The sequence below is a fragment of the Ailuropoda melanoleuca genome, chromosome 6, assembly GCF_002007445.2.
Source record: "Ailuropoda melanoleuca isolate Jingjing chromosome 6, ASM200744v2, whole genome shotgun sequence".
In the NCBI taxonomy this organism is placed as follows: domain Eukaryota; kingdom Metazoa; phylum Chordata; class Mammalia; order Carnivora; family Ursidae; genus Ailuropoda; species Ailuropoda melanoleuca.
Window position 1 is genome coordinate 34,276,847 of NC_048223.1, and position 16,422 is coordinate 34,293,268.

The following is a 16,422-nucleotide window of genomic DNA, read 5'->3' on the forward strand; positions in this document are numbered from 1 at the left end:
GAAACCATATGATAATTATCTTTCTCTGCTTGACTTATTTCACTCAGCATAATCCCCTTCAGTTCCATCCATGTAGATGCAAATGGTGGGTATTCATCCTTTCTGATGGCTGAGTAATATTCCATTGTATATATGGACCACATCTTCTTTATCCATTTGTCTGTTGAAGGGCATCTCGGCTCCTTCCACAGTTTGGCTATTGTGGACCATGCTGCTATGAACATTGGGGTGCATATGGCCCTTCTTTTCACTACATCTGTATCTTTGGGATAAATACCCAGTAGTGTAATTGCTGGGTCATAGGGTAGCTCTATTTTTAACTTTTTGAGGAACCTCCACGCTGTTATAGGCAGAAGATACGAACAGACACTTTTCCAGTGAAGACATACGAATGGCTAACAGACACATGAAAAAATGTTCAACATCATTAGCCATCAGGGAAATTCAAATCAAAACCACATTGAGATACCACCTTACACCAGTTAGAATGGCAAAAATGGACAAGGCAAGAAATAACAAATATTGGCGAGGTTTTGGAGAAAGGGGAACCCTCTTATACTGTTGGTGGGAACGCAAGTTGGTACAGCCACTTTGGAAAACAGTGTGGAGGTCCCTCAACAAATTTCAGATATTTTAAATTGCATTGCTGCCTACTAGGGATTTTGGAGGTGGTTTGTCGACTACTCATCTTGGGAACAGAAGGATATTGGAGTAGAAGATAAGAGAATTCTCTGACCTCTTTTTTGTATAGCAACAGCCAGAATGATCATTTTGGGCACAAATCTTATATTGCTCCCTATACTAACTTCTGTTAGTGATTTCAGAAGCAAGAATGGAATCATGAGCATGGAGCTCCCATTCCATCTACTTCACCTCAAGCCACTTTTCCCTGTGCTGTCTCTGCTTTGGCCTCATTCACCGTATCTCAATTTCTGTCATGTACCATGCTTCTTTCCACCCCAAGCCTTCTGCCTTCCCAGGTACCATTCCCCATCTTTCTCCCCTCCTTAATGCCTTTGGAGCTGGTTCAAACACCATTTCCTCAAGGAATTCTTCCGTGATACCCTGTATTCTCCCCTGTTGTGCTTTTCACAGCTTTAATTAAAATACGAATTAGGCAGTTAATTGCTAAATGTCCCAGTCCTCTGCTAGAAGGATTTCCCTGTGAAGTCCAGCACCTGCCTGTTCCATTCACAGTGGCTCCCCTGCACAGTTCATGGGGCATGGAAGTTGCTCAGTAAATATGCACTGACTGAATGAATGATAGTGGATTATCCAGTGTAGTGCTCATATTCCGTTTCTAGAATAAGTGCTTTGAGTCTCTGCACTCTGCTCATGAGCTCAGCCACAGAATGCCGTTACCATATGTGTTGTCCAACTGCCGGCCTCATCTGCGGTGAAGCGCTTTGTATATTTCCTCCCTTCACGTATATTTACATAAGACATTGTGTGCTAGATTCTCTCAAGGCCACCAAATTGAATAAAATTTGAGCTGCTGACTGAGTTTTCTTCAGTTCTCACCTAGCTCCTCACTTTTGGGATCCAGCTGGCTGATTTCCCAGGGGCAGATCCTGTCACTTTGGAGCACACTGGAAGTCACTGCCAGAGGCTGAGACCATCATCTTGGACTTAGCAGAACAATTTTGGAGAGCTAAAAACTTAGAAGCAGTGATCTCATTTTTGCATCTTTTCTTGTATTTGATTTTCAAATAAGGACAACTAGGTATCATATAGATGGAACTGTCCACTTATCTTTCTTTAAGGTTTCTTTGAGATAGAAGGACCAGTATGCCATTACTCCTCTTCCCTAGAATGTCCTCACCAGCCCTCAGTTAGGCTTTTTAATGTCAGAAATACTCAGAAATATCAAAGCCATATTATCATGTATCAAAGTTTTTTCAGTGAAAGGAAAAAAAGACATTTAACAGGCTTTTTGATTAAATCAGATTAAAAACATGTTAAATAGGAGGGAGGGACATATAATAGAACGTGTGAATCTATAGGCCTCTTCTAAATATTTCAAAGAGCTACTGAAAGGTTTTTGAAACACTCTTCAAAAAAAAAAAAGATATAAACCCATTATTTAGGGAAGATTATGAGAAGTTTGCATGCAACTAAAGGAGGGTTACATGGTATGGTTTGAATCCTGAGTCTACAACTAATCTGTGAGATACTTTGGGTCCTAGTCTCTTTAGGGTAATGGTACCCATTTCATATTTTTGTTTTGAGGATTAAATGATAATATAAGTAAAACTTTCATGTATAATTAATAAAAATAGCATAAGTATTTAAGAGTGCTAAAATAGCTTAGTGGTCCTCACATGGGAGAGTATAAGCAGATCATTGGAATGAGAAAAATGAAGCCCAAGATAAATTATTTGAGTCTAAGGCAGCGTCATCCATTTTAAATGAGTTAAACTTGACCACTTCAAATAGTTTATAATGTAGTGTACTGAAAGATCCCCAAATATGATCTCCAAGCCATTGTTCTTTTTTTATAATTAGATACTTATTTGTGAAATTCTTTGTCTTTCTTTGTTTCTGAGATATAATTGACATGTAGCAGAGTGTATGTTTTAGGTATATAAGTGTGTTGATTTAGTACATATATAGTGCGGAGTTATATCTCCTAATTCCCTTTTTTTGTGGTGAGAACATTAAAGTTCTGCTCTTCTAGGAACTTTCAAGTATACAATACAGGATCATTAATCATAATCACCGTGCTGTACATTAGGTCCCCAGACCTTATTCATCTTATAACTGAAAGTTTATTCTCAGTCATCATTCTTAAGAAGTTTCAGAGAAATGAGGGTGCTAAGATTGTAGGTTGGAAAGTATCTCATTTACAAAAAGAGGACTGGAGGGATTTTAGAACTCTAGATAAGTCCATCTTAACAAAATAATGATGCTGTTAGTTTGTGATCATTGAAAAAAGGAGGGTTGATGTGGGAATACCTGAAAACATATTTAAGAGGCGCTAAAGGTGATGTGACGTAGGGGATGGAGACCATGAACTCTTAGATCATATAATCAGGAAGGCTGAACATTTGGAAAGAGGACTGTGGTAAGTTGGGTAATGGTAGCTTGTGGAGAAAAGGAACGAAAATTTCAGTAAATGAATACAAAAGAAGTTTATCAGTTGTGTAAATAGTAGAATATTTGGCCTTCCTGGTCAGTGGGTGGCTTTCTTCCATGTGATGCCCATCCCGTTTCATTTCATGGCTCCATTATTCCCCTGGGTCTTCGCGTCCTCTGCATCCAGCAGGCAGAAGAGTAAAGTAGTGGAGAGGGCTCACCTGCTTCTTACAAACCCCACCTAGAGGTGAAAATACTTGCAAATCATTTATCTGATAAGGGATTAATTTCCAGAATATATAAAGAATGCCTACAACTCAACAACAAAAACAACCTAATTCAAAAATGGGCAAAGGACTTGAATAGACATTTCTCAAAAGAAGACATGCAAATAGCCAGTAAGTACATGAAAAGGTGCACAATATTATTCGTTATTAGGGAAATGCAAATCAAAACCATAAGGAGATAGTACTTCACATCTACTAAGATGACAATTAGTTTTTTTTTTTTTAAAAAAAGGAAATGTTGATCAGGATATGGAGAAATCGGAACCTTCATGCGTTGCTGATGCCAATGTAAAATGGTGCAGCCGATGTGGAAAACAGTCTGGAGATTCCTCAAAAAGTTAAACACAGCTTTACCACAACCCCCCTCTGAGGTGTATGCCCAGAAGAATTGAAAACAAGGACTCAAACGAATACTTAAACACAAATCCTCATTGCAGCATTATTCACAACAGCCAAAGGGTAGAAATTACCCATGTGCTCATCAACGGATGAATGGATGACAAAATGTGGACATAACAAAATATTTGTACGCTGGAATATTATTTAGTCATAAAAAGGAATAAAATTCTGATATATACTACACCATGGATGAACTTTGTAAACATTACCCTAAGTGGGAGAAACCAGACGCAAAAGGACAACTAGTAATATGATTTCACTTCTTTGAAGGTACCTAGAATAGACACATTCACAGAGTCAGTAGAAGAGCAGTTACCAGGGCCTGGGACAAGGGGGATGGGGAGTTACTGCTTCATGGGTACAAAATCTGTCTGGGATGATGAAGGTGGACTGGATACAGTGGCAATGGTGACACAATATTGTGAATGTATTTAATGCCACCGAATTGTATACTTTGGGGTTAAAATGGTAAATTTTATGTTATGTTATGTATATTTTACCACAACTGAGAAAGAAACCCAGCTGGAAAGGACACACATCCCCTTTGCTCACCTTCCGTGGGCGGGAACTGGTGCCACGGACATGTTAGGCTGCTGAGAGTTTGGGCAGTGGCCTACCAGACCGAGCAGCCACTTCCCAGTGATGATGGCACAGTTTGGAAAGAAGAGCGTGAACATTCTGTGGCCAGCCAGCCACTTTGGACACAAGAGACCAAGTTTTAAAATGTTTTTTAGTATATATATATATTTTGCAAGATAGTAAATCCAGTTTAGAAGCAACTTCTTGAAACTGTAGGATCAAAAGATCCTGAAAATTTCTTCTCAAACATGAACCAAGTAACAGAAATACTAAAGTTCCCATTTTACTAACTTTAAGTGTATGAAATGTTTAAAGCGAATAAAATGTTTCTTATATTAGAGTGTGTTCTGTGTTCTATTAAGGCATTCATGAGTTTACTTTGCTTTCTCCTGTCCCTGTTTCCCCCGCATGTTCATATGTACTTTTAACTCAAATTCTCTACTACATTCCATTTTAGGAGATCATACTTGATAACATCCCAGCCTTGGGGCTTCAGATGTCTCCTCGGTGTGAGGAAGAATGTTGAGTTTACTTCTGGGTGAAACATTAAAGAAACACTGCAGATAAAATGAGAGGTTGCTTAGCATAAGGCATCCATGAAAGGGAGGCAGTTCTTTCTGGAATGGAGTGGATGGAAGCCATTCGTTGTCCTAAGGAGCGGCAGAAGATGCCGGGCTGTTGGCTTGTAGGCCGGATAAGCTCCTACCGCTGTCTTCAGATAGGTGTCCGATTCTGCTATGAAACGTAAGGAGGCTCATGCCTTGAATCCCTCCAAAAGGCAGGACGTTGAGCCCTAGTGAAGGTTCCAGGGCAGCCACGTCCTGTTCAATATGAGAAAGATCTTTCCAGCAATTTGAAGACTGGAAGTGTGGGGAGGTCAGGCTCTAGGCAAAGTGAGTGCCACAGGTCTGGCAGGGAGACCAGAAAGAGAAGCGATTTCAGGCTAGTGGGAGGCTGGCTTATGTCCCCTAGAGCTTCTTAACTGCTTGGGAGATTCCGTGATTCTCTCCTATACTTGCCAGTGTTTGCAAACATTCCTGCAGTCTCCAAGATGAAAAGCAGAGGAGGAGTTAATGTAATGAAAGGAAGCTATTAAGATGTAAATTGTTTTCTCCCTAAGTGCTTTCACAATGTGCTGAAACATACATTCACTTTTATTCCCTTCTGTCTAGGCTGCAAACACTCGGGAACTAAAGATGGAAATGTGGAATCAAGCAGGTTCTCCCCATACAAAGAGAGACCGCTAACATCTGGCTCTTTCCTTTTTTCCTTTAAAGGATATAATTGGTGCTGCGTGGTGTCTCTAATGCCTGCTCCTTTATATCCTTAGTTTGAGAGGGAGGAACATCTCATGTCAGGCCACAGTGATCTCAGCACTGCAATGGCATATTCAGCAAACGGTAGGCCATTTAAACTGAGGACGGTTATTAATGGGATTAGAACAGTAATAAAACTTTATAGAAGAGTTTAATAACTCATTTACAGACCATGAAACAAAGCTAATAGTCAACCTTCATGGGTGAAGTGTTCTATTTGTCCTGTGGTCCACTACTTTGACTTTTAGTCAAATGTCCAGAGATTACTTAGATTTCAAACGTTAGTATGTGCATCTTATTGTTAAAGCAGGTAGAATTTCACACGCTTAAAAAAAGAATCCCCAGAAAGCAATGATCTAGCATTAACATTTTTAATAAAATGTAAGGCATCTGCTCTTTCCATCTACAGATATATAAGCGACTGATTGGCAAACAGTAAAGTGACCTTCTGTCTATATAAGCACCAAATTTTGGATTTAATCCAGTCTTTTTCTCTAGGTGTCTCTTGGATATTAGCTATAAATTGCTGCATAAATCAGTCCATTTATCTCCCGTTATGTTAACAACGTCTACCACAGTGGAGTCTGTCTGGGCATTATAGTTTGTCCTCACCTCCTTCCTAACAGCTGTCTTTCACTGCCCCATGCTCAGAAAATCTCCTTTCCTGTTGGAGACGGTTGTCTGATTTGGATTTTGTTTCTTTCCATTTCACTCAATAACCTTTTTTCGAATCACGGTGTCTAGAATTGGGATATTCCTAAAAGTCACTTATTCAAACGTCTCATTGTGCAAATGACAAAAGCGAGGCAAACAAAGTAGAGAAACTTTCCTTGGGGATGGGAGCCCCAGTGGGAAAGTAGCTAGGATGACCCTGAGATGCAGGAGTTCTAAACTTGAGCCCCCTTCGCTCCCTAGTGTTCAGCAAGGGCTGGCTCACCTCTGTCCCCAGAACACCAAGTATTTGATACAAGGTGCTTGATACCAACATTTGGTATTCTTTTCTGCCTCTTGTTTGGAACCAAGATTTTGCTTTAGTTCTGTTTGCTGTCAGTGAAATGGACTGGAACAATGCCCTCTGTCTTTGAGGCTAATATTACTGATGACTTGAGATCCCTCCTTTATAGACACAGTTCAGCATCTTCTCCCTTGATGTCCCTGCTGACCAGTGGCATACATTTTCTTTCTTTTTGAGACATGGCCAGTGTTTAGAAAAGGCGTCTTTGCCTAGAGAATAAAGACATGCATTCCTTAATGCTGGGTTTCCACCAACTGCGCACTGCAGCTGGAAATGGCATTCACCCTGGCGCTCTAACAGCAAAGACAAAAGAAAGGATAATTGTTTGGGCACGTGTCTATTTTATGAAACTGAAGCAGTAAACAGATTGGTGGCATGACCATTCATTTAGTGCTCAGTCCTCCTAATCATATCTTGACAGAATGACCAATCCAAAGGGTTTTACTAAGATAGCCTAATCAGGTATTTGATATTAAATAAAGTGATGTTCATCTAGATTTTTCTGGTACAACATCAGGCACGTCATTTTTGCTCAATAAATATTTATTCAATGAATGAACAGATGAACTTGGAAAAAAACGGTAAAGATAATTGCATATGGTATGAGCTTGTGAGTCCATCAGATGAGGAGAGACCAGTTCCAATAATAATAATAATAATAATAATAGTAATAATAGCAACAACAGTAATAAGAAGTGGGATCCCAAATGGCATTTGTTTTTCAAAGACACAGCCAGCTAGCATTGAACACTGTTAATGCTTAGCATGAACACTCTAAGTCTGGTTCTCTACCAGGCAAGGTGGGTATCTCTTGAGGAAAACCAGTCTCCCAAATCCAGAGAGCCCACAGAGAGGCTACCAGAACAGCAGCATGGAAATAGAAACCTGGTTTGACCTTGTGGGTTATTTTACTTTAAAGATGACCTGTCTGACATATGTTGTTTATGATGTTGTGGACTCATATATTGCTAAGGGGCCAAAATGAACATATGTATAAATTAAAACCTTTCACAAGCCCCATCTCAACTGCATAGCAAAACCCAAATTAAAAAAAAAAAAAAAAAAAAGAAACACAAAAAACTTAAACTTTTCTCCCAAACATGAGCTTTCCATTTAAATGTGTCTAATTCTCGTCTAATTCTTTTCTAGTTGAAGATAGCCTGATTGCAAGTCTATTTATAGTCTGTTCAAAATCCATCTCTCTCTCCTCCCTAAAGCAGAAGCTGGATCTATATAGCAGTGCTTTGTGTGTCCTTGTGGGGGCAGGGGGAAGGCAGGAGCTCTTTGGCTTCCCTTATGATGAGATGCAAATGAAAGAAATGTTTTTTTTTAAACTAATTTTATTTATTTTAATGGTATGAAATATCTTTTAGTTTTTAATCAAATATGTTTCATTATTTTTGAAAATATGATTTAGCATTTTATGAGAGAGCAGTTTGCAGATTTGGTTTAGTTTATTTTTTCTTAATTAGTAGACTTTTCTTTTTAAAGAGCAGTTTTAGGGGGCACCTGTGTGGCACATTTGATTAGGCATCGGACTCTTGGTTTCGGCTCAGGTCGTGATCTTAGAGTCTTGTGATCAAGCCCCGCGTTAGGCTCGGTGCTCAGTGCAGAGTCTGCTTGAGATTCTCTCTCCCTCTCCTTCTGCCCCTCCCACTTGTGTTCTCTCTCTCTCTCAAATAAATAAATAAATCTTTTTAAAAAAAAGCACTTTTAGGTTTACAGAGAAGTTGAACAGAAAGTCTCTCCCCTTTCCTCCAACCCCCTGCACAGATTCCCCTCTTGTTAACACATTAATGTTAATATTTGTTACAATTGGTGAACTAGTATTGATACATTATTATTATATAGAATTCATAGTTTACTTTAGGGTTAACTCTTTGTATTGTATAATTCTATGGGTTTTGCCAAATGCGCCTTGTCTAGACTCCACCATTGCAATATCATATAGAATGGTTCCACTACCCTAAAAATCTCCTATGTTCCATGTATTCATCCTTCTCTCAGTCCCACTCCAACCCCCTGATCTTTTTAAGGTCTCTATAGTTTTACCTTTCCCAGATGTCATATATTTGGAATCATACAGTATGTACCCTTTTCATACTGGCTTCTTTCACCCACAATATGCATTTAAGACATTTCTCCATGTCTTTTTGTGGCGTGGTAGCTCATTTCTTTTTATTGCTGAGTGACATTCCATTGTATTTACTGTATATATTCCATTGGATTATCACAGTTTGTGTATCCACTTGAAAGACATCTTAGTTGCTTCCAAGTTTTGGCAATGATGAATAGAGCTGCTCTAAACAGCTGTGTGCAGATTTCTGTGTGGACTTAAGTTTTTCGGCTCGTACGAGTTAGTACCAAAGGGCACAGTCACTGGGCTGTATGGCAAGCCTACGTTTAGTTTTATAAGAAGGCATCAAACTGTCTTCCAAAGTGGCTGTGCCATTTTGCATTCCCACCGGCAGTGAACAAGAGTTCTTGTGGTCCACATTGTCACCAGCATTTGGTGTCAGTGTTTTGAATTCTCACCATTCTAGTAAGTTTATGGTGGTATCTCGTTTACCCTAACACCATGTGATGTGGGGCATCTTTTCATACACTTATTTGCCATCTGTGTATCTTCTTTGATGAAATATGTGTTCAGATCTTTTGCCCAGTTTTTAATTGGATTGTTTGTTTTCTTATGGTTGAGGTTTAAGGATTCTTTGTATATTTTGGCTACAGATCCTTCTTCAGATATGTGTTTTGTAAATATTTGTTCCCACTCAGTGGCCTGTCTTTTTATTTTCTTCTGGTTTAGTTAATTTTGATACTTGGTTTTAATGGTTGTTATAGCTGAAAAATGATTCTCATAACAGTGCATAGATCTGCATGGAGAATGTGCGCTGTTGACTCTGCTTCCTAAATTATACTTATTTTCAGGACCATAAACTGGTTATGCAAAGATTTGTTAATAATTTATTTAGCAAAATATCATTTTCCCAGAACGTTGCCTATTCTTACAAACTAATTGGAACATTTTGCATTCTTATATAGATTCAAGACCTACTGAGATTTCCTTGGAAAACATTTAAATGGGTGTGAAAATAGCTTTAAAAATTTTTTGGTCATATTTTATTTACTTTTTATTGAGCTTTAACAGGGAGTAATAAAGTAGACTAATTTTAAGCATACTACTTAATGAATTTTTACATATGTATGAACATATGTAAAACATATGTAAAACCAACATCTAGACCCAGAGTAAGAACATTTTGCTACGACAGAAAGTTCCTTCAAATTCATTTCCAGTCCATGCTTTACCCAGAGTTAATCAGTATTCTGATTTCTAGAACTATTGATTAGTTTGTCTGTTCTTGAACTTCTTATAAAAGAAATGCAAAATAGACCCACTTTTGTGTCTGGCTACTTTCATAGCGTAATTTCTGTGAAAGTCATCCACATTGTTCCTTTTTGTAAGTGTTTTTTAATTTTAAAAAAATTGCTATATAGGGACACCTGGGTGGCTCAGTCGTTAAGTGTCTGCCTTAGGCTCAGGGCGTGATCCTGGCATTCTGGGATCGAGCCCCACATCAGGCTCCTCTGCTGGGAGCCTGCTTCTTCCTCTCCCACTCCCCCTGCTTGTGTTCCCTCTCTCGCTGGCTGTCTCTCTCTGTCAAATAAATAAATAAAATCTTTTAAAAAAATTGCTATATAGTATCCCATCGTATGACTATATTGCAGTTTCTCTTTTCCTATTGATGGGCATTTGGCTTGTTTTCACTTTATGGCTATTTTTTTTTTTTAAAGATTTTATTTATTTGTCAGAGAGAGAGAGCACGTGAGCAAGCACAAGCAGGGGGAGTGGCAGACAGAGGGAGAAGCAGGCTCCCCATTGAGCAAGGAACCTGATGCAGGACTCGATCCCAGCACCCTGGGATCATGACCTGAGCTAAAGGCAGATGCTTAACTGACTGAGCCACCCAGGCATCTCTCACTTTATGGCTATTATGAATAAAGCTGCTGTCAATATTCTTGTTTTAGGGCCATAGCCCCTCATTTGTTTTGGATACATACAGAATCACACAGACATGTACACATACACACACATAGACACACACGTATACATAGACCTGCAAGTGGAATTGCTGAGTCTTAGGGAAGATATATATTAGTCTTCAGTAGATTTTGCCAAATGGTTTTCTAAAGTGTTGTGCTAATTTGATTTGCACGCCAACTGGCCATATAAGAGAATTGCAGTTACTCTACATATTTGGTATTCATCTTTTTATTTTTAGTCTTTCTGTTGGTGTGTAAGTAGTATCTTAATTATGTTTTTAATTTGTAACATTTTCATATGTTGATTGGCCATTTAGATATCCTCTTTAGTGCCTGTGCATATCTTTCACTCATTTCTAAAATTCGCTTGTTTGGTGTCTAATTTATAGGATTCTTTATGTATTCTAAACAAGATTCCTTTGTTGGATATGTATATTGCAAATACTGTCTTCTGTTCTGTAGTGTGCTTTATACTCCTCAATGGCAAACTTTATGAGCAGATGTTCCTAATTTAATGAAATCTTATGTTTTTTATAGTTAATGTTTTATTGCCCCTTGTTTAAGAAATTTTGCCATAGTCATGAAGATATTCTCCTATGCTTTTTTCTAGAAGCTTTATCATACACTTTTTATATGTAGATCTGTGAAACATCTCAAGTTAATTTTTGTGTATAGTATGATATAATGGCCATGGCTCTTTTTTTTTTTTTTTTAAATCTCTTCCACTGTGTATTTAAAGGCTTTTTCTCTAATTTTCCTTATGGTATAGATTTGATACTTTTAGGGAACAGTCTTACTATAGTACTTTTAGCCACCCAATCAGATGATGCTGGAAACTTTATCAAATATCTTCTTGAAAAATGCTCTCTATAGTAGTTAATGTTTCACTCAGTGTTCCAACTTCTTCACCTTGTAGGAATGGGTGAAGTGTGTGCTAAGGAATAAGGTGTGCGTGTGTGTGTAAGCACCTGCTGGATAGCATCCGGACAACTTGTTTGTTATCACAGAATCTCAGCAAATACTTTTTTGTAAAGAAAAAAACTATATAAATCATCTTCAAGCTTAGCAGCTCTTTTAACATCTTAGCCATGAGATAAGCAGTGAATCCATGTGTTTTTCTGATCATTCTGCATCTCATTACTAAATATTGTAAAGATTTGTATATTGTCAAGATCTTGTTTTTCCAGAACTCACCACATCAGTGTCCTGGTGTTTGGGAGCAGGCACTCTTAACCTGGGTTGCCCGGGTTCGAGTCCTGGCTGTGCAACTGACAGCCACTATGACCTTGGGCAGGTCTTACCTGGTCTGTGCCTCAGTGGCCTCACCTGTGACGGTAGGTTTAATTACAATATCCAGCATAGGGGATTGTTGCAAGTATTACACGAGAATGAATGTAAAGATGTCAGAGTGTTGTCTTGCACAAAGTTCATATTCCATAAGTATTTTATATGCATATAGTCATACATGTATGGGTGTTTATTTGATTTTGTTATTTTTCCTCTAACATATTGTATATTTCTGCCATTCAGTAACCCTGCTGCAACAGTTTGCCAGTGAATGATGCTAGAAACAAATTTTACTTATGGAGTTTTCTTTCTAACCTTACCCTTAGAATAATTTTATGAAAAATTGATATCAAAGCAGATATTCTGTAAGTGATTTCACTTACACAGATTTTAATAAAAAATCTCTAATAAATAAATTATTGACTGTCAAGAATATATCATTTCCAGCACATCTTTTCTTTAGTGACTCATAGAAAAAGTAATGATTTGACTATTTTTTGGTAGGAACAGAATCTCTTAATAGTATGACTGAAATCAATTTGAAATAGCTGTATTGTGATCCAACCTCCCATAATATATAATTTGGTCTAATACTTGCTGCCTCGAGTTTTCAGCAATATTTAAAAAATATTACCAACAATATTTATTGAAAAAGATTAAATTTCAGGTTCTGTTGTTTTTTTTTTTTTTTTTTTTTTTTTTTTTTTTTTTGGTTGGGTGTTATTTCAGCCATTTTTACCATGAGAAGAAAAGTGTTGCCCCAATGGTTTGTGCTTTTTCTGACTTTTACCGTAAAGTGTGAAACCTCATAGGGGCTTCTGTATGTTTATCATCAAGTTTCATAAAATGTTGAGAGGTACTAGAATCACATGAAATATAGAGATTTATTTTTCTATTTGGGTGCTTGTTTTACATTTTCTTGCTAAATATGACAGATTGCTGTTTCTAACTAAAGTATCAAGACAAAATGCATAGCAAATTCATTGTAACAGTAGTAGTTGTCATAATTCCAATTTTTAAAGCTGCTTTTCAGATCCGATTAGCTTGTCATTGTTTTTAATATCATGATGTGGTGGAGGAAAACTGTAGGGAGCAGAATTGCTCTGAATCTTTGTGTGTTTGTGTCGTTAGTGTTACCTTCAATGCCACTTTGTAGTTGTTGTTGCAGGAATCATTTTAAAGTCCTCGTCTACTTTTTAATTTTTTAGTTATTAAATTTAGTCAAAACGAGATAGTACAATTGGTACGTACATTTAATCAGAGGTACGTGAACTACTATAATGTCCCAGTGTGGTGAAATTTTACAAAACCCATGGCCCATTCCACTTCCCTGAGTCTTGCTGCCCCCAGCCTTTCGTCTGGATACCCAAGTACCCCTGGCTTTGTGCAGAAGAATGATACATCCAGTGAAAAGACCAGCTGTTGGTGGGTTTTCTTGTTCGTTTCTTTGGTAAAAATAATTATAACAAGTTCTAAATTTTTTAAACACACTCCTATGGATCACTTTGGAGACCTCTGGTCAAAAATAAGAAAACAGTTGTTTCAGTGCTAGAGAACAGGGAAAGGATTCATTAATGAAGGACTAAGGGTTGGAATGCAAGAAAAGAGATTTGAGAGAAAAAATTAACAGAGAAGGTGATGCAAAATTGGTGGAAAGGTAAAGAAAAATTGTAAAAGATTCCAAAAAGGAAGAAGAAAAAAGTAGAAGAAAAAGCAGCAAGAAAAAAAAAATGACTGTAATCCAGGATTTCTGCAGTTCTCTTCCTTCTTGCCTCAAGACTTGGAAAAGAAAGGTACATGAGTCATTGTGAGGTTCCACTCTTTTTCCTACAGTATACACTCTATCCACACTTAGGAAACCCATCTAACCATGCTTTCAGCTTGTTTGGATTGCTGGAATAATTGTCTCCAGGGCCTTAAGATGAGTAGGAAGGTGTATATGGAAGCCCAAGTACCTTCTCTTTGGCTTCTGCTTCTGTTTCTTTATCCTGGAGGCCTGAGGTTCTCTTCTGACTTCCTCCCTCCACATAAATGAATGTTAGTGCCAGCAGTGTAGGATGAAGGAACTATAATGTAGATTAAAAAAATGTTAATGTGCTTTGTAATCTAATTTTAAGATGATTGCATTAATGTATGTGCTGGTTTGGTTATGTGAGGCAGGCAATTCTAGTTTGGCTTTTCTTGCTAGATAGACAATTAAAAGAAAAACACTGCAGAAAATACATTTGACAAAAGATAACACCTATTTATAATTTTTAAACTATTGGCTTAACTAAGATTAGAGGGGAATTACCTTCACTTGATAAAGAATATCCCCCCCAAAAAAATCTAAAGCAAAAGTCTTATTCAATATTGGAACATCAGAATATTGACAATTTTACCCTGAGATTGGAACAAATAAAAAATGTCCACCATCACTATGTTTAAACACTGTATTAGAATTCCTATCCAGAACAATAGGTATATTTTTAAAAAGATGCATAAGAATTAGAAAGAAGAAAGAAAGAAAATTACCATTATTTTCAGGTGACATGAACGTGAACCTGGAAAATTCAAAAGAATCAATGCACTACTAAAATTAACATGCAAATTTATCAAGGTCACCAGTTACAAGGTCACTATAAAATATCAATTGATACAAGATCGATATTTAAAGAAACCAGGTTTCGACTTGCAATAAACAAAAAAATTGAAGGACGATTCCATTTATAATCGTATTCAAAAAAAATCAAATACTTAGGAATAAATCTAATGGACAAAACTTATGTAGTCAAACCTACAAAACACTGAGAGATATGTACAAGGGTGTTGATAGCATAATATCTGTAATAACAAAACACTGGAGACTCTTCAAATGCCCATCAGCATGAGAATATTTAAATACACTGTGATGTAGTCACAAGTATAGTGCCACATAGCGGTACTCTACTCTTAGTGTCATACGCGTGGATCTCATGAACGTGTTGTGTGACTTTAATTATACAAAATACAAAACCCACAGATAATTCTTGATGTTAGAAGTCAGGGTAGTAATGACTTTTGGGGAGGGAGATAATGTCTGGAGGGGGCACAAGAGGAATCTGGGTGCTGGTGTCTCTTTCTTTAGCCGTGGACTCTACGTGTGTTTGGTTTGGGGAAGATTCATCTGTGTACTTACGATATTTATACTTTATTATATGTCTACTGCACATCAGTAAAAAGGTTTTCTGAAAGAGTCTAGTACTTCTTATAGATGCAGATAGTGGCTTAACGTTGGATATACGGGTGCCTTAGATTCAGGTCAGTCAGATTGGATTGTCATTTGGCACTACGACATGAAAGCCGTGTGACCTCGTGCTTCCCGGCAGCCCATATGTGAACTGCTTTGTCGTCTCTAAGATGGGGATAATGTCATTGTCATTTAGTTATACTGAGAATTTAATATGGCACGTAGATGTCCTTGAGAAGAATGCTCATTTTCTTCCCTTTAAGGGACACTCTCTTATATACACATAATATATCTGTGATAGAAAGCAGCAACTCGGTGAATTTTAAATTACAATTCATGATTAGATTCAAAATGATATATCTATAAATGAAACCTTAAATATGTTTACAGTTTACATTTATAAATCAAGTATAACTATACATTTATGTGGCTATGTTCAATTATAGAGCAAAGTTCAGGGAAACTTTCTTACAGTGACAGTATGGCCATTTGTTTTTTCCCCTCTAAAAGCTATTATGTATAATAAAATGAATCATTTGTTACATTTAGGTTGTTATAGATGATAGGTTGGGATCTAATAATGATTTTTCTCCCTTTGCAAGTTGTCAGATTTAATCAGTAGGTAATCAGACGTTGATGGAAAATGAAATTCAAAGTTATTCTCTACATTTCCATATTTGCATACATCAGTCTGAAGACCTGAGCCATTTTATAGTCCCAAATAACGGAAGTGGCTTTTATTACCACCCACTTAGTCATTCACATATTCATTTATTTAAATATTTGATGAGAACTGATTCCAGCCATTATTCTAGTCACTGGTTAGTGGATAAAACAAAGGCTTTTGTCTTAACAATGATTCTTTATGGTCTGCCTCCCCCAGAGTACAATCTGCGTGTCAAACATTTGTTAGATCATGACGTGACCATTAACGGGGGTAGGACATGTGACATGGGGGTTGTGCACAAGATGACTTAGGAAGGCCAAAAGATGGCATTTGAGCAGAGATGCGAAGGAAGAGCATACCAGTGTGTGTGTGGGGGGGGGGCAAGCATTTTCTACCTGACCAACTTGGATATACCCTAGTCTTAATTCAAAATCAAATCACCCAATAGGATTTTTTTTTTTTTTAGTGTTGGAATTTAAGAAATCAAACAAAGAAAAAGAGACAAAAACACAGAGTTACATACAGAGAATGAGCTGGTGGTTTCC

General features: G+C 37.4%; 1 protein-coding gene across 8 annotated transcripts in view; it reads left to right on the top strand.

Moving 5' to 3' along the window:
* ULK4 (unc-51 like kinase 4) overlaps positions 1-16,422 on the top strand; it is a 589,354-nt gene that overhangs the window by 361,578 nt on the left and 211,354 nt on the right. Inside the window, exon 32 of one of the 8 annotated variants that reach the window (XM_034662180.1) lies at positions 3,595-3,942. The exons of the other annotated variants lie outside the window; for them this stretch is intronic. Within the exon in view, the coding sequence (XP_034518071.1) occupies positions 3,595-3,704 (110 nt within the window). The 3' untranslated portion in view covers positions 3,705-3,942. Of the gene's footprint in view, positions 1-3,594; positions 3,943-16,422 lie in introns of those variants that run through there. 8 annotated transcript variants of the gene reach the window in all.